This window comes from Elephantulus edwardii, unplaced genomic scaffold (genome assembly GCF_000299155.1).
Source record: "Elephantulus edwardii isolate Elephantulus edwardi_28Jun2011 unplaced genomic scaffold, EleEdw1.0 scaffold00341, whole genome shotgun sequence".
Classification (NCBI taxonomy): Eukaryota; Metazoa; Chordata; class Mammalia; order Macroscelidea; family Macroscelididae; genus Elephantulus; species Elephantulus edwardii.
Window position 1 is genome coordinate 1324535 of NW_006400091.1, and position 24503 is coordinate 1349037.

A 24503-nucleotide genomic window follows, 5' to 3' on the forward strand; every position below is an offset into this window, starting at 1 on the left:
AGTGTCTACTTACAACTGTTCCTCTTCCTTTGTATTTCCATACTTGAAAATTCAACCTCCTTTGCCGTTTCTGTTATCTAAATGTGTTCTGTTGTACAACAGAAATAGTACATTTTTTTCCCTTTCATAATGGTAAAAGAATGGGAATGTTTTAAGTAATGATTCTGGGTGCTAGAAAAGAAAATAAATCATTTGTTATTCTTCAAAGTTGAAAATAATGTCTTTATGTTCCAGAAGAACTGACTATGTGGTACGGCCTAGCACAGGAGAGGAGAAACGGGTTTTTCAGGAGCAGGTAAGAAATACCTAGAAGCCATTGTGATGGCTGTGTCAGTGAGGACTTTTCTTGAGAGTCCAGATTGGTTGGGATTGTAGAAATGTTGAGGGAACGGAAATGAAAAATGCTGTGATGAGTTCTCCTTGAACAGCAAAACCTTCTTGTATTTCCTTTCTTGTCCTTTTGCTTTGGTGGGTTATATGTTGGATTGTAACTGACCACTTGGTTTTTCTGATCCGTTAACCAGTCCATGGGGGAAAGAAGAGACAGTCTGCTTGTGTTGAGATTTACAGCCATGGAAGCCTAGGAGGGTGGCCATGAGCTGGACTTGACTTGGTGTTAGTGGATCTCATTGGTCCCCTTGCTCAGGACCTAGGACTCTGAGGTTCATCTTTTTACACTCTAGTGGACTCGGAATTCTTAACCTTCCCTTCAAGTTTCACTTCTCCAAGCGGCCCACCTTGTTCTGAGTGAGTTGACGAGAACCACCCTGATTTTGACTGAGGAGTCTTTTCCCTTTCTCTTGGTAGGAGCGTTACAGATACAGCCAGCCCCATAAGGCCTTCACCTTTCGCTTGCATGGCTTTGAGTCTGTGGTGGGGCCAGTGAAAGGGGTATTTGACAAGGAGACCTCCCTCAACAAAGCCAGAGAGCACTCCCTGCTGCGCTCAGACCGGCCTGCCTATGTCACCATCCTGTCTCTTGGTATGTTTTATGTACTTACTGCTCGTTCTCTTTTTACCCAAAAGTGATTTTTATCCCCCATGTAGGAAGACTTTAAGGGCTTCTTACAGCTTTCGAGCTTGGGAAGTAGAGTTGAGAGGTGTAAGTCCCAAGATTTATTCCATGAATTGGAATTTCTTCCCTGAAGCTTGAGTTTACATTCACTTGAATTCAGAAATGATTCCAAGGCCAGCTAAATAGTTTTAGCTTTAGTGTAGAAATTTGTTTCCTACCCAAGAGCCAACATTGTTCTCAGTGGAGAGAGGCTAAAGGCGTTCCCTTTAAGAACAGGAACTAGGCAAGGATGCCCACTATCACCTTTCCTATTCAATATTGTATTGGAAGTCTTAGCGATAGCAATAAGACAGGAGAAGGTAATAAGAGGTATCCAAATTGGCAAAGAGGAAGTAAAATTATCTCACAATGCAGATGATATGATAGTATACTTAGAAAACCCTAAAGACTCATTAAGAAAACTATTGGACATAGTTGACCAACTCAGCAAAGTAGCAGGATACAAGATCAACATACAAAATCAGTTGGATTTCTCTCCAGTGACAAAGATAATACAGAGCCAGAGCTAAGAAAAACAGTACCCTTTCACAATAGCGAATCACAAGATTAAATACTTGGGAGTAAGTCTAACCAGAAGCATAAAGGATCTATTCAGAGAAAATTATGAAACATTATTACGAGAAACAAAAAGAGACCTGAAGAAGTGGAAGAATATCCCTTGCTCATGGATAGGAAGACTCAATATTGTGAAAATGGCAATACTACCAAAGGCAGTTTACACATTCAATCAATCCCAATACAAATATCAATCACATTCTTCAACGAGATGTAAAAGGCAATCTCCAGTTTCATTTGGAGTGGAAAGAAGCCTCAAATAAGCAAAGCACTCCTTAAAAATAGGAAAAAGGTAGGAGGCATCTCACTCCCTGATTTCAAATCCTATTACACTACTGTGGTGGTTAAGACAGCATGGTACTGGTACAATGACAGACACGTAGATCAATGGAATAGAATTGAGAACCCGCAAATCAGTCTATCTACTTATGGTCAACTGATTTTTGACAAGGAGGTGAAATCAGTTAAGTGGGGAAACAACCGCCTTTTTAACCAGTAGTGTTGGCAAAATTGGAAAACTATCTGCAGAAGACTCAAGCAAGATCCACACCTCACTCCATATACAAAAACCAACTCAAAGTAGATAATGGACCTGGGACTAAAATCAAGGACTATAAACATCATTAAAGAAAATCTTGGAACAGTCTTCCAAGTATCCTGAAAAAATCTACAACCAGGAGAAGATAAAGTAGATGAATGGGACCTTCTAAGAATCAAATCCCTATGCACATTCAAAAACTTCTCCAACAGGGTAAAAAGGGAAGCCACAGATTGGGAGAAAGTATTTGGTAATGACATGTCAGATAAGGGACTTATATATCTAGAATTTATAAAATACTTGAGCACTACAACAAGATAAAGGTAAATAATCCAGTTGAAAAATGGGCACAAGATATGAACAGACACTTCACCAAAAAAGACATTAATATGGGCAACAAGCACATGAAGAAATGTTCAAAGTCCCTAGCTCTAAGAGAAATGCAAATCAAAACAACTATGGAATATCATCTCACCGCAGTAAGAATAGCAAAATTTAACAGAACAGCAAACAAATGCTGGCAAGGTTGTGGAGAAACTGGAACCCTTATTCACTGTTGGTGGAAGTGTAAAATGGTGCAGCCACTGCGGAAGGCAGTGTGGCGCTTTCTTAAAAAGTTGCTAGTAGCGATACCATTTGACCCAGCAATTCCACTACTGGGAATATACCCCAAAGAGACCATAACTGACATCCAAGCAGATATATGCACACCCATGTTTATTGCAGTAGCAATGAGTTGTAAACAACCTAAGTGTCCATCAACAAACGAGTGGATAGTGAAGCTGTGGTATATTCACACAATGGAATACTACGCTGCATTGAAAAACAAGGAACTCATGCAATATTATTCAAAATGGGTGACCCTGGAAGACATTATGCTGAGTGAATTATCTCAGTCAAAAACAGACAAATACTGAGTAGTGCCACTGTTGGAGAATGGGACTGACATCAGGGCTGGGGTAAGACTGAAAAAAAACTGGATAAATTGTGTATACTGCATTGAAACAGATGAGGGAGAGAATAGTTTAAAAGTGGTACATGGAGTCTGCACTGCTCCTGTCCTCGTGTCCGGCCTTACCCCACGCAGCTTTCAGTCATGGCCTCTGGCAACGCGCACATCGGAAAGCCCGCCCCCAGCTTCCAGGCCACTGCAGTGGTGGATGGTGCTTTCAAGGAGGTGAAGCTTTCTGACTAGAAAGGAAAGTACGTGGTGCTCTTTTTCTACCCGCTGGACTTCACCTTCGTGTGCCCTACCGAGATCATTGCCTTCAGCGAGCATGCCTACGACTTCCGCAAGCTAGGCTGCGAGGTGCTGGGGGTCTCCATGGACTCGCAGTTCACGCATCTGGCTTGGATCAACACACCCTGGAAGGAAGGAGGCTTGGGCCCTCTGAACATCCCCTTGCTGGCAGATGTGACAAGAAGCTTGTCCCTTGATTATGGTGTGCTGAAGGAAGATGAGGGCTTTGCCTACAGGGGCCTTTTTATCATCGATGGCAAGGGTATCCTTCGTCAGATCACAGTCAATGACTTGCCTGTGGGGCGTTCCGTGGAAGAGGCTCTGCGGCTGGTCCAGGCCTTCCAGTACACAGATGAGCATGGGGAAGTATGTCCCGCTGGCTGGAAGCCCGGCAGTGACACGATCAAGCCCAATGTGGATGACAGCAAGGAATACTTCTCCAGACACAACTAGACTGGCAGGCAGAGGACAAGTCTAGGCCCTCTGTCCCCATCTGTGCCCCTGCCTGGGTGCCTTATACTGACCCAGGAAAAGGCCAAACCCTGTTCTGTTGAAACTCGGATCTGGGACCCTCGAGGCTTGGGCTAGGCCTTTTCCTACACTACTCTTCCCCTGTGTTGGGGAGAACTAATGAATAGTGACCCCCCCTTCCCAGAGCTCACTCATGGAGACACAGTACTCGGTGATTAATAATAAACTATTAGGAACAGGTATGAAAAAAAAAAAGTGGTACATGATTGGGTATTATGATTATGACAAGAGTCCAGAATGAAGGTTGCATAGTGGAGTGTACTCAGGGCAGGGGGATTGTATACCAGTGAAGGAATTTTTCTTTTACTTTTCAAAAGGAAGAGCGAACTGGGGTGGAGGGGTGGACAGAGAGAAAAAATGCAACAGTGAATGAATGGAAATCTAAAATCTCTGTAAATGTTCATGAAAAAATTTTTTTAAAAAAATAAATTTAAAAAAAAAATTTGTTTCTTGTGAGTTCTTACTCCTTTAAAGAGATGTGGTAAATTTCTTTGGCATCTGGTCAAACCTATAGACTCCTTCCTGTTTATATTTTTAACTGTATAGAGTTATTGAGTCATTTGTATTGAAATTTATGATTCAGAAATCCTTTTGTTTATCCTGTTAAGTAACAGGTTTTAGTAAAAGATCTTTCAAAATAATGATGAGTACCCTCTTAATTCTAAGATGTTCATGAAAATTGCCTGATAATGTGAGGAGAATGCACTCCTAGTATACTTGGACTATCAAAAGAACAAACAAATCCATTCTGAAGAAATGCAGTCAGTTTGTCTGTGGAGGTAACAGGATGATGAGGCTTTGTCTCACATCCTCTGAGTAAGTTTTTTCAGGCGGGGCCAGTCCCTGGAGAAAGACTTCCTGCTTGTGAAGGAAAGACTCCCAGAGAGCAGGATTGATGCAGTGTTGGTAACAGTGACACAGTGCAGGATTGAGCACATCACAGGATATAAGGGTGCTGAAGGGTTGGATGAGATTTCAGTCTTTTGTACATGGTCCCATGAGTTGGAATCAAATTGATGGCAGAGCTGTTGGCCACAGGGGGCAGTGTGACCTAAGAATCTTGATAAGGCAGTGAAAGCATAATCTCAGGGCGCTGTGCCTCAGGGATATTCTGATTCACTCTTGGGCTGTTTTGTGCTTTTTCAGTTCGCGATGCTGCAGCTCGGCTGCCTAATGGGGAGGGCACAAGGGCAGAGATCTGTGAACTGCTCAAGGATTCCCAGTTTCTTGCACCAGATGTCACCAGCACTCAGGTAAGGATAGAGAAAAGAGCATTTGTTTCTGCCCTGTTCCAAATAGCATTAAGGAGGTTTAGGAGGAAATGGAACCAAGTTTTAAATAAAATGTATGAGGAAGGAGAAAAGAGGGATCTCATCAAATTTCAGTGGTGACCTAAAATCCTTACTGTTAAAGAGTATGATGAATTTGTTGATAAGCTTTCTTTCCACTTACACTAAAAGAGATGACTGATCATTTACTTCATTCAAAGTATCCTTGACTTTGACAACTGGGAGTCTCCTGTCTTGCTTTGTGAAGTGGGTTAGTAAGGCCATTTGGAGTACAATCAGGCTGAGCTGTAATCTGTTTGTTTACTAGTTGTTGTTTCTGGTCACTGTCCCAATAATTTGTATGATTACTGTGTATACTGGCACTAGCAACAAAATAAATAAAGCAGGAAAAAAGAAATAACTAGCTGCTCTGTGACTCATGACTTACTCGTGTATTTTTCTCTTTAGGTCAACACAGTAGTGAGCGGTGCCCTAGACCGGCTTCATTATGAAAAAGACCCTTGTGTGAAATATGACATTGGGCGGAAACTGTGGATCTATTTGCATCGTGACCGCAGCGAGGAAGAGTTTGGTGTGTGAGACCTCTGGGGCATTGAGTCCAGCTAGACTGGAGTTGCTGATTTTCCCCATTTCTGTTCTCTTCACTGGCAGCTGGTCAGGAGAGTCATAGAGAGGCGGGAGTCTGTCCCTCGTGTAGCCACAGTGAGGTCTTGCTTTTCATGAACACATTCCCCTGGATGGTGCTGACCATTGAAGTATATACCACTCTCATTACAGAGAGAATTCACCAGGCACAAGCAGCTGCAGCCAAAGCCAGGAAAGCCCTCCAGCAAAAGCCCAAGCCGCCATCCAAGGTGGTAAGTGGCATTAGAAGGGTCAGGCGCTCTTGATTTCTGTGGTGGAGATAAATTAGAAACAGAGATAAAAACGAGTCACTTGGCTGTGTCAGAAACACAGGGACTACACCCTCCTTCCATGGAACCTTAATACATCCTTGAATTTTCTTCCCTGTGTTTACAGAAGTCCGGTAGCAAGGAGAGTTCCGTCAAGGTCCTCAGTGGTCCTTCAGAGCAGAGCCAGCTCAGCCTCAGTGACTCCAGTATGCCCCCCACCCCTGTCACACCGGTGACTCCCACCACTCCAGCCTTGCCTTCTACTCCTGTTTCCCCTCCACCTGTCTCATCAGTGAGCAAAAGTGCCCCAAGCACAGTGTCAGAGCCAGCTAAAAGTAGCTCAAGGTAAGCCCCTGTTTTTCCCAGCTTTCCTTTCCACACTTGTTTTTTAATGCATTTCCTAAGTGCATTATTTTCTCTGATTTTCCTCATAGTGTTCTTCTGGTGTCATCACCAACGATGCCCCAGCTGGGAACAATGCTTTCCCCCCCCTCCAACCAGACTCCATCCGCTTCTCAGGCCACCACACGCGTAGTGAGCCACACCAACTCAGCTGGACTGCCCCAGGTGCGCGTGGTAGCCCAGGCGGGCCTTGCTGCTGTGACCCAGCAGTCCACAGGGTCCACACAGACGCTGCCACCCATGACAGCAGGACCTCCAATCCGGGCTCCAGCCACTGCTGCACAGACCAAAGTTGTGCCCCAGGTAGTGGAAGCATTGGGATGTGGCGAATAGGCACAGGAGCATAGTCTGCTGATTAGATGGGCAAGTCCTGAGGTTATTGTTAATGTTCATCATTCAGTGTTCAGACCTGGCTAGTGTTTGTACATTTTTTCCATGGTTAACATCTGGACCCAGCTAGAGATTGTGCTTAAACCCAAACTTTGTCATTTTAGATCTCAGGCTTTTTCCATTGTGCTTTTGGTCCTTGCCATACTGTAATATTTTTAGAAAAGATTCTTATCCACTTTGTCACCATTTCTTTTATTGTAAGAAAGGAAATGATTGTCATATTTATCCTCATTGTGTAAAATGAGAGACTGCATAACATTTTTAAAATTCAAATGTTCACACAAATAGAAGAAATGTACAGTGTTTGCTTTAGATAACTGTGAACTTAGACACTGGGAAGTTATAGAACCTGCCCGGAGATGCCCAGCTAGAATTAGAAGGTACTCAGAGGAGAGCTCCTGGTAGGAAAGATTCTGCTCATTAAACTTCAGTGTGTGATCAGAATGCTGGCTTCATGTTCTGACCTAGACGGTGATGGCCACTCTTCCCGTCAAAGCACCAGCTACTTCAGCCACCTTGCAGCGGCCTGGAGCTGGGCAGGCAGAGCTGACGGTGACAGGCCTCACCTCCAGCCCTGTGAGCAAGCCGGCCACCAGTTCTCCCGGGAGTGCGACCCCAAGTTCTTCCACGGCAGCCGTCATTCAGAATGTCACAGGGCAGAGCATTATCAAGCAGGTGAGTGTACCCCTGCATGGATCTGAGTCTTTGTCCTAGAGAAAGGAGAGTTGAATGAGTGTCCTGTAGAAAAGATACTGGTGTTCCCAGAAAAGATGGTTCAGACTTTATGGATGCCTAAGAGATTTACTCTAATTCTTGCTGTGTGTTTCACATGTACTGAATTTAGAGCCAACTTTTTATGAGAGTAAAAAAGTAAAAACTAGAGTAGATCTATTCTTTTTTTCTATGAATATGACAAGGTAGTGTTTAAACTTTAAAGAATTGATAAAGTTGCACATGTTGTATTAGGAATACTTCCTGTGTAGTTGCACTGTAAAGAGGCTTTTATAAAGACATTGAATCATTCAGGATTCACTGTCTTTTTGGGGTAACGTTTTTCATAACAAACATTTACACAACAGATTATACAAACACCAACCATTCCATAACTGGTTTCAGTTCTCATGATATATTAGTAGCCTCCGCATTTCCTCCCCATCTTGCCCATGTCCACCATTCTCATCTTTGTTTTGGGGTAAATATTACCACATCCTTCATAGATGCTATTGTTTATGTCATATCCCAGTTTATTATTGGCTAAAAGGTTGTGTCTGAGAGTGACTTTGGTTCTAGGCTGAAAGGAGATCTTAGGACAGTAGTTTCAAGTGTTCTTTTAGTCCTTTTCACTCTAGTGAGTTGGGTCTTTTTAATAAAAATTTGTAAATTTTGAATGTGCTGTGCTTTTTTCCTCCCATTTGAATTGGGACCTTCTGTTGTATCCCTAGTAGCTGGGCACCACTAGTTCTTTTCTCGGGTTAGAAGAGTCTGTGGTGGAGTGGCCAGCTAGTCCTGTCAAGGGTACACACTTGAGTTAATCCCCAATTTACTTATGTACTGGAGACAAAATATGCCATTGTTTATTTAAGAATTGAATTGCCCAACTGTGTCTGGCACTGTCCAATGTGCAGGGACAGGGGTGTATTAAACAGACTGTGTTCTGTCATGGAGTTTAAGTGGCAAATGCACTTAAATCTCAGGTTATAACAAGTACTGTGAAGTTCAGTAAATAAGGTAAGCATAGAGGGTGATGGAGTGCTGGCTTGGGTAGGATGGTCAGAGAAGGCCTCATTGAGGAGAGGGCGTTTAGGAGAGATTTAAGGGAAGCACAGTGTGCTGTTATGACACACTTTAAGCATAAGGATAGTAAAGAAAAATGCTGTGACTAGGGAATATGCTCAGCATGTTGACGAAAGAACCGGAAAATAAGCTTTTAGAATGTTAAGATAGAAGTTACCAATGCTTAAATCAATTGATAGCCTATATTAAGCCCAGTCAGGCATTTAAATTTAAAGTCTGAGGAGCCGTTGGGAGATCACAAACCATCATAACTTGATTTGGCTTCTGTGGTGGGATAAGAACAGAAGCAGAGAACCTAGGAAGGAAACAGCTATAGAATTCGAGGCATAAAAGGTAATGCCAACTTAGTTTAATTCAAGTAGATATTTATGGTAATGAGAATTGGGATTCTAAATATAGTTTGAAGGTCAGACCAGTGTCATTTGCCAGTGACTTGATCATGAGAGAAGGGAGTTTAGTCTAGAATGACTGACTTTTGACTTGCATCACTGTGGAGACAGGGAATTCTAGTAGGAAAGGAGTTGTGGTTGGGCCACCAATCCAGAGACAGACAGTTCTTCTACACCAGCTGCTCCACAGAAGGAATGTGGACCATCTTCTTCTATGTGATTTACAGCCTCTGAAAACCTGCTAGAGGGTCAGCTATGAGTCAGTTTTGATTTGACATCACCTAAGAACAACTAGGTAGGTAGGAATATAGTTTATTGAGATTTAAAAAAAAGCATTACAGTATAAAGAATTAAAAAGAGAGGAAAAGTATTTTCATGAAGGAAGGAGTCGGCAACTTTATTAAAGCAATGAAAGTTTTAGTTGAGAATAGATAAAAGTACAGGCAGTTCACTGGAAATTCATAACTGGCCAGCGTGACAGCAATGGTCCCAGTTTATTGGTGACTTTTTGGGGATGGAGGAGAATGTATCATTCAGCCATAAAAGACTGAAAAGGGTAACATCTGCTGACAAAGTTTAGAGGCAAGAAAGACGGGTGTCTGGAAATGGAGGACCCAGGAGAAGTACTGTTACAAGTCAAAGGATTACAGTTAGTGTGTCATTAATTGTTGAATGTGTAAACTTTCACCCAAACAACAATAAAATGTTCAAAATGTGCCACCACCTCCCCTACCTCTCCAAAAGCTAAAAAGAGAATGTAAGATGAAGTTGTAGAGGTAGTTCTTAGAGGAACTTTGCAGTTGAACGGAGCAGAGAACTGGGCCTGAAAGTGAAGGCGGTTTTGAAATTTGGGTTTTTTTTCCAGGATAAGTGTATCATATTTGTATTCTGATGGTAATTATCCAGTTGTTAGGTGTTGTCTAGTCAAGTAAGAGTCACTGTGACCCTAAGAACAGTGGTTCTGAATCTCAACCTATCCTGCACATCCTCACACTTCCTGACACACTAGAGCCCCTTGTGGCAGTCACCATGTCAGTCCACTTGGTTGGGAGTCCTTTGCTGACCCTTCACGCTTCCCAGCGTCATGTCCTTTTCCAAGGAATGTTGCTCCTAGCCACATGCCTGAAGTATGTGTGGTGAAGTCTCATCATCCATGCCTCCAAAGAGCACTCCACCTGCATCCTTTCCAAGACATACCTGTTTGTTCACTTAGTCATCCACGGGATGTTTGGTGTTTTTCTCCAACACCACACAGCTCAAAGGCATCAATTCTTTTTTTTTTTTTTAAGTTTGATTTTATTATTATTATTATTATTCATTTTTTAAAAATTTTATTTTATTTCATTATTTTTCTGTGTACCATCAAATCAGATCTGACTGATACAGGAGGAGATTGTTCCTCCTTCTCCAGCAGAGCATCTAATGGATTTGAACCGTGTACCTCTGAGACTGCAGTGCAGCTTCCTGCCACTAGGCCACCAGAGCTCACCTATTATTATTCATTTTAATGAAAATTTATAGAGACTTTGGATTTCCATTCATTCATTGTTGCACTTTTCTCCCTGCCCGTTCCTCCTCCCCACCCCAGTTCACTCTTCTCTTTGAAAAGTAAAAGAAAAATTCTTTCTTGTTAATACAATCCCTCCCCCATCTACTATGCAGGCTTCGTTCTGGACTCCTGTCATGACAATAAAATCTAATCACATATCCCTTTCAAACAGTTTTCTCCCTCATCTGTTTCAATGCAGTATACATTATTGAACCCATCTTTCTCAGTCTCCCCTCAACCCCGAGGTCAGTCCTGTTTTACAACAGTGGCACTAAGCAGTATTTGTCCTTTTGTGACTAAGGTATTTCACTCAGCATAATGTCCTCCAGGGCCACTCATTTTGAATAATATTTCGTGAGTTTCTTGTTTTTCAATGCAGTGTAGTTATTTCATCGTGTGAATATACCACAGCTTCTCTATCCATTTGTTTATTGGTGGGCACTTGGGTTGTTTTTAGTATTATGAACAAAGCCGTGATAAACGTGAGTGTGCATATATCTTCTTGTGTGGAAAGGCATCAATTCTTATTGTCATCCTTATTTATTGTCTAGCTCTCAGATGCATAGCAAGTGATCTGAAAGACCATGGCCTGAATTAGATGCTCCTTAGTCCTCAAATTGACATCATTACTCCTTCATAATTTGTTGAGGTGGCAAACTCCAGACCTTCCCAGTACATTGTGTCTCCTTTTTCCTGATTGCTGGTACAAAGGGTGGTTAATGAGGCTGTTGACAGTTTCAATCTCTTCTCTGTCCATCATAATGTTTTTTAATGATCTAGTAGAGTGAAGAAAAATTGATTATATTACAGAAAGAAGTCCCTGAGTCGGCCAACAAGATTATGTGGGATGGTTGGCTTGGACCAAACAAAGACTGGCTATCATCGAGTCGATTCCAACACCTAAGAGTCCTTCAGGTTTTTGAGGCTGTAAATCATGTGGAAGGAAATTACCCATCTTCTTTGCATAGAGCAGTTGGTGGATTCAAACTGCCTGTCTTTGGATCTTTCTCCTATGGATCTGCTTGTGCATTCAAACCACAGCATTTGTTTAAATTAGTAAATCATGGAGTTGCTATATGAACCTGTAAATCTGACCCCAGAATCACACTCTTCACTGTTGTACTACTGCCCTCAAATGGAAAGTTGTCCTAAGTGTAAACAGACATTTTTAAGTAGTTGGTAACATGAGTGTATTAAGTGTTGCAAGGTTGTTAACTTTGTCTAGTATTGACCAGAACATTTGGAGATGAGTACAGAAATACTGATCAGTAAAATGGTAATTTAGGCTTACTTTTAAAATATTCCAATTCCCTCTTTCCCACTTGGTGTTGTCAAGTTGTCTACAACTCATAATGACCCTTAAAACAGTTGATCATAACCTTACTCTATCTTGTGCCATCCCCATCATCTCTGACACACTTGAGCCTATTGTTACAGTCACTGTGTCAGTCCATCTTGTTGAGGGTGTTCCCCTCCTTCCCCTGTGCTCCACCTTTTTCAGCATGATGTCCTTTTCCAAGGACTGGCTCCTAACAACAAGCCCAGAGTATCCCAGACTCTGAGGAGCACCTGGTTACATGTACTCCATGACATCGTTGTTTGTTCTTTTGACAGTCCATAGAATATTCAGTACTCTTCTCCAGCACAACAGCTCAAAGACCCCAATGATTCTTCTGTCATCCTTACTCACGGTCTTAAATTTCAGCTGCTTAGCACGTAGTTGAAAAGGTTAGGGTTTGGATCTGGTGAACCCAATCTTCAGAATTCAGTTTCTTTCCCATTCCCGTCTCCAAAATGGAGAGATAAAATAGGATTGGTGAGTGATAAGGCTAGGTAATGCATTTGTGATGCTGTTCTCTACTGTTGTGAACGCCTACTACAGTTTTTCAAAACAGAAGGCTGCAAAACTAAACACCTGTACCTGTGCAATGAAGGTTTGTCTCGTTGTATCCCCTAGCCAGCTTGACACAGCACACTCATCAGTCTCTTCCTTATCCTTCCAGGTGGCAATCACTGGGCAGCTTGGTGTGAAGCCACAGACAGGCAGCAGCATTCCCCTCACAGCCACCAACTTCCGGATCCAGGGCAAGGATGTGTTGCGGCTGCCACCCTCATCTATCACCACAGATGCCAAAGGCCAGACAGTCCTGAGGATCACGCCAGACATGATGGCAACACTGGCCAAATCCCAGGTCACCACAGTCAAATTGACCCAGGACCTCTTTGGGACAGGAAGTGGCACTGCAGGCAAAGGTATTTCTGCCACTTTACATGTCACCTCCAACCCAGTCCATGCAACTGAGAGTCCTGCCAAAGCCAGTTCAGCCAGTGCTACTTCATCCACTCCAGCAGGCACCACTGTGGTCAAGGTGACTCCTGATCTCAAGCCAGCAGAAGCCTCAAGTTCAGCTTTTCGCTTGATGCCTGCACTTGGTGTAAGTGTGGCAGACCAGAAGGGGAAAAACACCATAGCCTCGTCTGAAGCAAAACCAGCCACCACCATTCGCATTGTGCAGGGACTGGGCATGATGCCTCCTAAAGCAGGCCAGACCATCACAGTTGCCGCTCATGCCAAGCAAGGGTCCTCGGTGGCCAGTGGGTCTGGGACCGTACAGACTTCTGCAGTGTCCTTGCCCAGTATGAATGCAGCTGTGTCCAAGACTGTGGCAATGGCATCTGGGACAGCAAACACCCCCATCAGCATCGGAACAGGAGCCCCCAGTGTTCGACAGGTCCCAGTGAGCACTACCGTTGTATCCACATCACAGGCGGTAAGTAACACGTAGTTAAGAATAACGCCAAACCCTCTGCTTAGAGAGCGTCTTAACTGCTGTTACATGAAAGACTCCCTAAGAATTAGGGAACTTCTCATTTCAGAGAAAGCATTTGATTTGATTTGTTTTCTTTTGAAATTTATGAAAGCATACTCTATATATGCATTCTTACAAAGTACCAAAATGGAATAGAAATACATTCAGGAAAAGATTGACCACACTCCTCCTTTCATGAAGGCCATGAAGACTGGTAATTTGGATCTGCCTCCTGCTTTCCCTGAACATTTCATACATCTGCATGGTTTTTTAAAAAAAAATACATATTAGAGACTTGACTCATAGTGTATTTTTTTAAATTAATTTTAATGAACATTTACAGAGATTTTGGATTTCTATTCATTCATTGTTGCATTTTTCTTCCTGCTCACCCCTCTCCCCCAGTTCACTCTTCTCTTTGAAAAGTAAAAGAAAGATTATGTCATTGATACACAAACCCCCTCACCCCCCAGTATACTCCACTATGCAACCTTCATTCTGGACTTTTGTCATAATCATAATACCCAATCATATATCACTTTTAAACAGTTCTCTCCCTCATCTGTTTCAATGCAGTATACATAATTTATCCAATTTTTCTCAGTCTCACCCCAACCCTGATGTCAGTCCCGTCTATAACAGTGGCACTATGCAGTATTTATCCTCTTGTGACGGAGATATTTCACTCAGCATAATGTCCTCCAGGGTCACACATTTTTAATAATATTGCATGAGTTCCCTGTTTTTCAATACAGCATAGTATTCCATTGTGTGAATATACCAGAGCTTCTCTATCTATTTGTTGATGGGCACTTAGGTTGTTTCCAGCTCTTTGCCATTGTGAACAAAGCCACTGTAAACATGGGTGTGTATTCACAGTATACCTTGAGGCTGTTTCAGAGAGTGAGTACCATAGGCAAGCAGTCTGTGTTTGACTCCTAAAGGTTGACAGATCCACCCATTAGCACCTGACTGCGTTCATAAAGAAGGCACGGAAACCCCCAGTTGGCTGGTTCTGTGCTGACACATGGTCACATCACTTGGAATTGACTTAAAACAACTAACAACAGCAACAGCAGTAATTCATAGAAGGAATGTACCTGTTTCAGAATTCATTTTCCCTGATATAAATGCAGTGAATGGCCTTATGCATGTTTAAGCCCTTGTGCATTTCAAACACAGATGCTTAGGACGAGCATTAGGGTGTATGTATTTAAAGGACTAACAGATACTCCCACCAGCACATTTTCTGATTTTCCCATAACAGATCATATCTCTACCCTTCTATGTGCATCTTACTGGCAAAGCTTTCTTTTATCTTCTCAATTCCCTCATTACCCACAAGATGGAGCACTTGTTCGTCTGGTTACTGACCACAGCCTTTTCAGTGGGGAATTGCCTTTTCATATATATATATATTTTTATTTTTTTTTTTTGGTTTGCTTAAAAAGTTCATACACATTGCGCTTCACACTGTTCTTCATTAATACTTTTCACACGGTTATTCTCTTGCATCATGTTTCATAAAATCAATCGCCATTGGACAATCTTTACCTTGCCTTTTTGCCTTGATCCTTCCCATTTCCTTCTTGCCTTCCTTCCACCCATCAAACTGTGCAGCCCGTGGTTTCGCCCCTCCTCAGCCCACCCCTCCACTACCCCCTCTTGAGTTCCCATACATGTTTTACTAGTTATCCTTCTATTTTTACAATAATGGTCTTATGCAGTATTTGCCCTTATGAGACTGTGATATTTCACTCAGCATATAAAGCTCTCCAGCCTCTCCCAAGTTCACGTAGTATTTTTTTAAACTGATGTTCGTGAGTGCTGCATAGTATTGTGTAAATTAGTACACTTACATAGGATTTATATTTTAATATTTTTTGTATTTTGTATTTATCTATGAGTGTATTTCATAGTATTTAGTAAATTAGTACATTGTGTTAATGTACCACAGTTTCTCAGTCCATTTGCTAGTGATTGGACGTATGGGCTGTTTGCATGATCTTGCGATGGTGAGTAACACTGCTGTGAACATTGGTGTACAAATTTCTGTTGGTGTCTCAGTTCTGATTTTATTGCGATATATTTGTAATAGTGGAACTGCTGGGTCATATGGAGTTTCTGTGTTCAAGCTTTGGAGGAAACACCAAACTGTCTTCCAGAGTGATTGCACCATTTTACAATCTCACCAACAGTGTATGAGAGTTTCCAACTCTACGTCCTCTCCAACATTTATTACTTGCTGCCCTGCTAAACTTTGCCACTGCTACTGGGATGAGATGGTATCTTATTGTGGTTTTGATTTGCATCTCTCTTATTGCCAGTTATTTTAATCATTTCTTCATGTGTCTGTTGGCCATCCAACAATGTCTTTCTCTTTGAAAAGTCTTCCCATGTCTTTTGCCTATTTTCTAATTGTGTTACCAGTCTTTTTTTTGTGGAGGCTCTGAAGGATTCTGTAAACTTTTGATATGAAACCCTTGTCTGAGATGGTATTGCCAAATGTTTGTTCCCATTTGGTAGGTTTTCATTTCACTCTTTTGGAAAAAGTTTTTGATAATCACAGGGATTTAATTTTTGGAAGGTCTCATTCATCAATTTTATCCTCACCAGACTCTGCATTTCTGTCTGTATTTGGCAGTATCTTTATACCATAGAATAGGCCTTCTAAGCTTGATCCTAGTTTGTCTCTGATGAACTTTATGGTTTTGGACTTTACTCCAAGGACTCTGCTTCACCTTGAATTGATTTTTGTGTATGGTGTGGGATGTGGATCGTGTTTCAGCTTTCTGCAGGTAGCAATCTAGTTTTGCCAGCACCGTTTATTAAAGATGTTGTCAATTACTCTTTTGATTGGTAGTAATTCCTTGTCATTTTTCAGTTGACCATAGAAAGGTAGGTCCATTTCTGGGTTCCAACTCTGTTCAATTGGTCTGTGTGTCTGTCTTTGTACCAGTGCTGTGCTGTTTTGGTTACTACCACTGTGTAGTAGGTGGTGTTTTTTTGGTGTTTTGGGTTTGTTTGTTTGAAGAAATTATGTTTTTAATGAAGACAAAACCCAAAAATAGAATGTTGTATATACATTTTTACAATTTGATATGCCAAAAGATCCCTGGACAAATATTTGAGTTAAACAATGTATTAATAAAAACATTTGCATTCTGTATGACATAGAGTTTTAGTATCTACTCTCAAAACAACTTCAAATCCATGATGAAAAGCAGTAGTAACATTGCTAACTAAAATGAGGAAAATGTTCGACTTTATTAGTTCTCATAAAATACCAATTTGAAAAAATTGAGATACTATTTATTTCACTCCTTTTATTTAATAAGCTATTCTAGTAGATTTTGAGGTCAGGAAGTGTTATGCCTCCAATTTCATTTTTATTTTTCAGAAATGCTTATTGGGGGTCTGTTTCCAAATCCTTGAAGAATTAATTTGGTATCTTTATTGGGATGGCGTTGAATGTGCAGATTGCTTTTGGTAGGATTGTCTCCTTCACAATATTGAACTTTACTATCCATGAACATGAAATCTGTTTTCTTATGTCTTGCAGAAATATTCGGTAGTTTTCATTGATGAGGTTTTTTGTCTCTGCTTAGGTTCTCTCCCAAGTATCTCAGTTTGTGGTTAGCTATTGTAAATGGTTTTGTGTTCTTAGTTTCATTTTGTGTTTTCTTTGTTATTGTAGAGGAATCCCACTGTGTTTTGGATATTGTTCTTGTGTCCTGCAGCACTACTAAACAGATCCACTAACTCTAACAGTTTTTCTGTTGAGTCCTTGGAGTTTTCTGTATGTGCTATCATATCATCTCCATATATTGTTGTTGATTGCCTTTGAATTGAGCATGACTCATGGTGACCCTATGAACAGAAGGCCTGAAGACCCTGTACAACTATTGACATTTATCAAAATTCATAGAGTTTTTGGAGGCAAGTTGTTTAGGAAGTGAATGCCACTCCTGCTTCCAGACCTGCCAAAGAATGTTACTGGTTGAGTTCCCTTCAATGCCTAAGTGACCCTATGTACAGCAGCTCTATAAACTCTTCCCTGTCCTAAGCCACTCACTTATTCTGACGCACCAACTCCCATCGCCCCAGTTGTCATCAGGTTCTCCCTCTCCTGAGCTGTCCACCCACCCTTCCAAGTATGATGTCCTTTTCCAAGTACTGATCTCTCCTGGCCATGTGCCCAAAGTAAGTGAGGTGGAGCTTCAAAATCCTACGGTCCAAGGAGAGACTTGGTTTCACCCTCTCCAAGACAGACCTATTTGTTTTCTTGGCAGTCCACGGCATGTTCAAGACTCTTCTCCAGCACCACGACTTGAAGGCATCTATTCTCCTTTTATCCTCCTTAGTCTCCAGAGAGACACCATTGCTCTTCAGAACTTTGGAAAGGTCCCTAACAGCAGACTTTCCCATCGCAATATGTCTTTCAATTATCAGTATAGCTTTACATAATATTCTGATATTATAGATTTAATTTTCTCTGGTTTTCTTGTGATGTCACTTCTATCATTAATTAGTCGAGTTATTAGTGCCTTCTTCTCTTTTTCTTTTGTTAATTAAGTTTGCCAGTGGTTTGTCAATTTTATTGACCCTTCTGAAAAACCTCCTACTGGTTTTGTTGATGGTTTCAGTTGTTTTTCTATTTTCTGTCTTGTTGATTTCAGCTCTTGTTCTGATTATTTCCTTTCTTCTAGAGGTTGTTTTTCTGTCATCCATTCTTCTAGGTGGTATAGCACTGGTCTGCACATTGTTGTACAGAGGTAACTCGTGATTGCTGTGATGCTGAACACTGTGACACTGATGTGCCAAATGTGATAATGGTTACCCATGGTGGACAGTGTTTGCTGGAGCTTACCGATTAAAACAAGCCTGGAAGCATGAGTAGCATTCACTTCTGAAATGGCTTGCCTCTGGAAACACTATGAACAGTGTTCAGGCCTTTAGTTCATGGGGTCGCTCTGAGTCATCTACAACTCGATGGTGCCTAACAACAACAACATTTGATGAAGATGTTGAGTTTAGATCATTAACTGTGCTTCTTTCTTCCTTTTTTAATGTTTTTGTCTGTTGCTGTGAACTGGTCCCTGAGAACTACTTTGGCTGCGTCCCAGAGGTTTCTGTATGTTGTATTTTCATTATAATTTGTTTTGAAGAACTTTTATTTCATTCTTTATCTCTTCTATGGGAATTGTCTTTTCCTTATTGTTTGATGTGTCCTTTTCTATCTTTTGAAGTTAATGTTTGTAAAGATCTTTTCTCTCAGCTTTTCATTAGCCTTTTGGCCTGGGGTATGGAACCTTTTGCCGAATAGTTGTCCACAATTTTATCCATCAGATCTGGCAGTGTTTCCTTTCATGGTTTCTGCTTTTCTGTCTGGTGCCTTTCTTTCCCAGTGTTACTTATAATCCGATACATTTAAAAAAATTACTCTGGGTGGTATGGACTAATAATATTAACTTGAAATTTTCTCAGCTTGAATGCCACATTTAAAAATGTAAATCATAATCCCTTAGCATCATAGGCATGTTTTTGGAAGTGTGTGTGTTTATTCTTTAAAGTTACCACTAGATACAGTGCACTGGCCTGAAAAGTGGAGTTCTCATATGAAAAGTACAAACATAGCTTTTCTTGTGTATGTAAGCTATATTCATGCTTGGGAGGATGGAGGGACGGTGCAGGAGAGGAAGATCCTTCATGAGATGGATTGATTCAGTGACTGGGGTAATGGGGATAGGTGTGTCAGAGACAGTAAGATTGGCACATGATAGAGCAGATTTTAAGGCTGTTGTACATAGGGTCACCATGAGTTGCAAGTGACTCGATAGCACATAACAACATGTAAGCTATATAGTAAATCTCAGTAATTTGTTATAAATCCCAATGTGATGATAAAAGACATTTGACCAACAGAAAATCTGAATACTATGTTGTTTAAAAGGAAATATTTAGTTGAGTTTATCACAGGAGTTGAAATAAGAAGGAAATTACTGACTTGGCCTATTTTATTTCTCTTACATTTTGTTCTTGAAAAATGTTTTTTAGAGATTATTTACCTGCCCTTTAGGGAGCTCTGATGGCCTAGTGGTAAAAAGCTGCACTGCAGTCCCAGAGGCACATGGTTCGAATCCATCACTTGCTCTGCTGGAGACAGATGGGCATTCTCCTCCCATGTGATTAACTTACCGTGGAAACCTGCTGGAGAAGTGTGTGTGCGCGCGTGCGCGTGCGCGCACACACACACACACACACACACACCATACACATACACACACCTGCTGGTTGGTTCTGACTTGTTGATACACCACAACCACCACCTACCCTTTTGGCATTTTGATGGTTTAATGGTAAGGAGTTGTACTGCCAACCTAAAGACTTGTGGTTCAAAACCACCAGTTGCTCCACTGGAGAAAGATGAGCAGTCTCCCCTCATGTGATTTACTGCCTCTGAAAACCAGCTGGAGGATCAGCTGTGATTCATTTCCAACTGGAAGATAGATAACAGCCCTACCCTTGATTATCAGTCTAAGCAATCGGAAGGTTGGTGGAGCAGGAAGTACTGAAGGGAGCTTTTCTTTTTTCTCAGCTAGTTTAAAGGGACAGTCCAATGTGCTGGTGGTCTGAAATGCTTCTTAAGGAATAAAGAAAGCATATATAAATAAAGAAAATGCATTTGGAAGCACCATTTTCGTGACCTGTCTAGTGCTTTGTGGTGTGCTCCTAATGAGTGTGGAGACAAGGAGGGTGAATATTGGGTTGCTGACTGAAAGGTCAGTGGTTTGAATCCAGGCTACAGGAGAAAGTTTGAGGCAGTGTGTTTCTGTCGGGATTGCAGGCCTTGGAAGTCTTTACTCTGTCCTGTGGCTTAGGAGTCAGAATTGAGGCCAAAGTGCTGGTAATTTTCATTCTTTGTTTTAGAGGCTACATGCTGGGAGTGAATGTAGAGACCAGTGTGGGCCTCTAAGCTCAGTTTTGCTGCTTTAAGGCTACAGGAAAAGTTGACATTTTCATTGTTCTGCCAGCAAGCCCCTCCCATGAATGACTTTTAACTCAGATTTGCATAAGATTTTAATGCATATGTGTGTGCAGTTTAGGATTTAAATCAGGTAGGGTAAATAAACAGTGACTTGATGTTAGTCATCCTAAAATAATCCTGAAGTGCCCAAAGCCTCTAAATGTTTTTATTGTTGCTCCTCCTAGCCTTACTAGTTTTGAGGCTGGACTTTGCACCCTGTTGAGTTTATTATTAGCGTCCCTTGACTGACCTTTCTTATCTCTGGGAGAACCTGAGTTCTCCTGGAGAATGTGTACCCTCCTAATCAGATGGGCCCAGCTGTTCCCAGGCAGTGGAGCGTGCATTCTAGCAAAGCAGTCCTTGGGCAGTACTGTGTCTTATTATCTACCTTAACATTTGTTTATCAAAATAGTTACTTTGTGTGTTGTGTGATGAAAGTGTTGTGTTCAAGATTTTGTTTATAAGGTCACTCTGGGTTGTTTACTACTCTACAGCACTTAATAACAACAACAACATTGGACATACAGAGATGAGTATGGCCCTATCATTTTGGGATTTTAGAGCCTAGTGCCACAATAGATAGGAATTTGTGCTTTCCTTTACAAGTTAGGGATAGTGTTTATTTGACACTGATAATTGCGGTTCTTTACAGCTGCTCCTTTTGTAGCATCAAAGAGATGTATGTATGTATGTATGTATGTATGTATGTATGTATGTATGTGCATGGTGACAACATACAGCCACAGTATGTTTACTGAGCACTTGACGACTAGAGTTGTGGGAGCATTTCTGAGTGCTGCCCTAGCCCAAAACTCAGACTTACTGGGACTCTGGAGAGTGTGATAATCAAAGTTTCTGCAGGTCTTGCTCCTCAGTTCTCATAGTCCTGAAGGTGACATTTGGGATTTTCCTCTTCTCCTTCTGTTCCCTGAAACCTGATTGTTTTTTTAGGGGAAGCTGCCTACACGGATCACAGTTCCGCTTTCTGTGATTAGCCAGCCTATGAAGGGTAAAAATGTGGTCACAGCCCCCATCATCAAAGGCAACCTTGGAGCCAAGTAAGTGCTGCAGAGAAGTGAGGAAACACCTGGAGGGTGAAACTCTTTTTCTTGGAAACATGTGAGAAGGCAGTGGATTTTCTGGAACCCTCCAGTGGTATCTTTACCTGGCACTGTTGAGCACTTAGTACTGTTTTTTGTGCTGGGCGTGGAGCATTGATTAAAACAGACAAAAAGCTGTGCTTTGGCCAAGCGTTCTTTATAGAAAAATGAGGGAGAACATGAAAAATAAAATATATACTGCACTGGCTGGTGTAAAGACTGTGAGAAGAGTAAAGCAAGAATGGGATTGAGAGGGTGAGATGGGTTAGTCGTTTCAAATGTGGCTTTGACAGAAGGCTATGCTCTGATATTTGAGCCTGATGTGTGATCAGTCAGTGAATGGGGCTTTTTTTGTAGCCCTGACTTAAACAGAAACCCAGCAAGCAGGAGGGAACTAGCCTGTGGTCTCAAGGGGCAGCTTGTGTGACGAGGCCGCTTTGGGGCAAGTGTCTTGCCTCTGGAAGTTACTTCTGCTGACTGAGGTGTCAGGCCTAGCTCTGTATTACTAAGAGCACTGGGAACGTGTAGACTCTTATCGCTGCAGTGCGAAGCATAGGAACTTGGAGAAAAGCTGTCTTCAATACTAGAATTTTTACTAGATACTAGACTTCTCTCTCTGTGTACAGCCTTTGGGCTGGAGAGATGTATCATGTTTGTCAGACTTGCCTTCTGCTTTCTTTCCACAGCATCAGTGGTCTGGGCCGCAATATCATCCTCACCACCATGCCAGCGGGGACCAAGCTCATAGCTGGCAGTAACCCCGTCAGCTTCCTCACTGCCCAGCAGCTGCAGCAGCTTCAGCAGCAAGGCCAGGCCACACAGGTGAGCTCCAGGACATGTTCCAGGCTTCTCTCTTTCCTTTGTACTTCTTTTTTTTTAAAAAAACAACAAAAACAAACAACAAAAAAACCCACAAATTTTTAAACATGAACGCTGAAGGTTTAGAAATCACATACTCATCTATAGACATTTTGTTTTATAACATTAATTACTGTTGATTAATGCAATTAGATGAAGTCTCATCAGTCCCTAATGGTGTATTGCCTTTCCCTTCATCTAACTTAACTAATACTTTTTGCCTCCTTCTCCCTTACTTGTCTTCAGTGTTGCTCCTTCAAGTTTGATTTCTTTCTGTGCTTAAATCTTTCCTTAGCTTGTTTATAATAGTATTTTTATACCATAATTTCCCATTTGTGACTGCATTATATCATTCAACATAATTATCCATGTTGTGCAGTTTTTCATGAATTCCTTCTTGTTTTTTAATGATGTTAATGCTGCATTGTGTGAGGTACCATAGTTTCTTTAGTCATTTGTCTGTTGATGAATGTTTGGGTTGTTTCCAACTCTTTGCAGTTATAATATTGAAGTATGGATGTGAACATGTCATCATGTTGCAGTACTTTTTCTTAAGGGATATATAGTATAATATATATCTATATCTATATATAGGGTAATGTGGTTGCTGGGCCACTCACTGGTGCTTCTATTCCTGATTTTCTAAGCTAATAACAAATTTTTTCGTGTAGTAATTATACCATTTTGTGTGCTCACCAGCAGTGTATGAGAGTTCCAATCTGGCCACTGCCTTGCCAGCACTTGTTGTTAGTTGGCTCATTGAACATTGCTGGTTTTGCTGATGTGAGCTGCTATTTCATTGTTGCATCTAATGATAATTGAGCTTTCTTTTTGTGTTTGTTGGCCATCTGAATGTCTTCTTTGGTAAAGTGTCTTTCATTCCCTTGTCTTATTTTGTAATTTGTTTTGTTTATCTTTTTGTCAATTTTAGAGATGTCACTGTCAGATAATTTTTACCAGTCTCTGAGTTGTTGTGCTTTTTGAAGAAGTCTTTTGCATGGGCATAAGACACCTGTTTATGAGGTCCCGGTCATCTCCTTTCTTCTAGCAAGTTTAGTCACTTGCCTACTCATCAGATATTGTCTCTTTACGAACAGGTCCGGATTCAGACTGTTCCAGCGTCCCATCTCCAGCAAGGAACAGCTTCAGGTTCCTCCAAAGCAGTGTCCACTGTTGTTGTGACTACGGCTCCATCTCCTAAACAGGCACCTGAGCAGCAGTGATGACAGGGAAAGATTGAGACCCAAAGAGATCATACCTGGCCTGTCCTTCTAGATGAAAGAAAGCTGCGCCATTTATCTATGTGAGCCCATTGAAGGAAGAACCATAGTTGGAATGATGGCAGAAGCGACCTCAGTCTGCAGCCACACCCAGCAGCGGAGGACACTGTGGGTCAGCAAGGACCCCAAGGTCGGGGCGCATCTTCCCAGAAAGAAAGTGCATTGACTTGTCCTAGGCCTCAGTGGTCAGTCAGCCAAGCCTGCGCAGCATATCTGGGAAGACTGACCAGTTGCAGCCTGCATTCAGTGCATAAGCTTCTTTCTGTTCATTGTGTCCATAGTCATCAGGATGTGAATTTTGTGCCCAGAAAGATTTATGTAACTTATTTTTTTTAAAGAACCTATTGTACATCTCTGTGAAATAGAATTTTGGACATTAGCCTCTTTAAACTGATTATTTGTTTTGTTTTGTTGTTTTTTTTATTGGGAAAAACATATTGGGGGTACAAGGAGGTGGGGGTTGGGGTCAGAAGGGTGACGATGGGCCAGGATGCAGTTGCAGAGCTGCACAGTTTGGTCAGTGGGCGGAGCAGGTGAAGGAAATGATGAGGTTCCAGTGGGGACCAGATGCTACAGAGGAATGACAAGTATTTTCCAGTAGTAATTAAACCAACTGTCTTATTGATTTGGGAATTGGATGCCGACTCTCTGGCTTCTTCATGCTGAACAGGAGCGTAGATGTAAAGGGGGGAAAGGAGGATACTTTATCACCTTACTGGTGGTCTTGGGTTACAGCTGCTTGCCTTCTTGCTCTGTTAGAAGATATTTTCCTGTCATTTGCTC

The 24503-nt window shown here is 41.6% G+C and overlaps 1 protein-coding gene and 1 pseudogene across 2 annotated transcripts in view; both read left to right on the plus strand.

Annotated features, from left to right (window-relative positions):
• The window catches only part of NFRKB (nuclear factor related to kappaB binding protein), a 70786-nt gene extending 47123 nt beyond the window's left edge, over positions 1 to 23663 (plus strand). For both annotated transcript variants that reach the window (XM_006901738.1, XM_006901739.1), the window contains exons 14-25: positions 235 to 295; positions 808 to 982; positions 5086 to 5192; positions 5676 to 5799; positions 6006 to 6085; positions 6249 to 6466; positions 6556 to 6826; positions 7382 to 7588; positions 12649 to 13416; positions 21434 to 21540; positions 22269 to 22404; positions 23538 to 23663. In XM_006901738.1, coding sequence (XP_006901800.1) covers positions 235 to 295; positions 808 to 982; positions 5086 to 5192; positions 5676 to 5799; positions 6006 to 6085; positions 6249 to 6466; positions 6556 to 6826; positions 7382 to 7588; positions 12649 to 13416; positions 21434 to 21540; positions 22269 to 22404; positions 23538 to 23663 — 2380 coding nt within the window. The remainder of the gene's footprint in view (positions 1 to 234; positions 296 to 807; positions 983 to 5085; positions 5193 to 5675; positions 5800 to 6005; positions 6086 to 6248; positions 6467 to 6555; positions 6827 to 7381; positions 7589 to 12648; positions 13417 to 21433; positions 21541 to 22268; positions 22405 to 23537) is intronic.
• Positions 3265 to 3861, plus strand: LOC102872414 (annotated as a pseudogene).
• Positions 23664 to 24503: the final 840 nt, after the last annotated feature.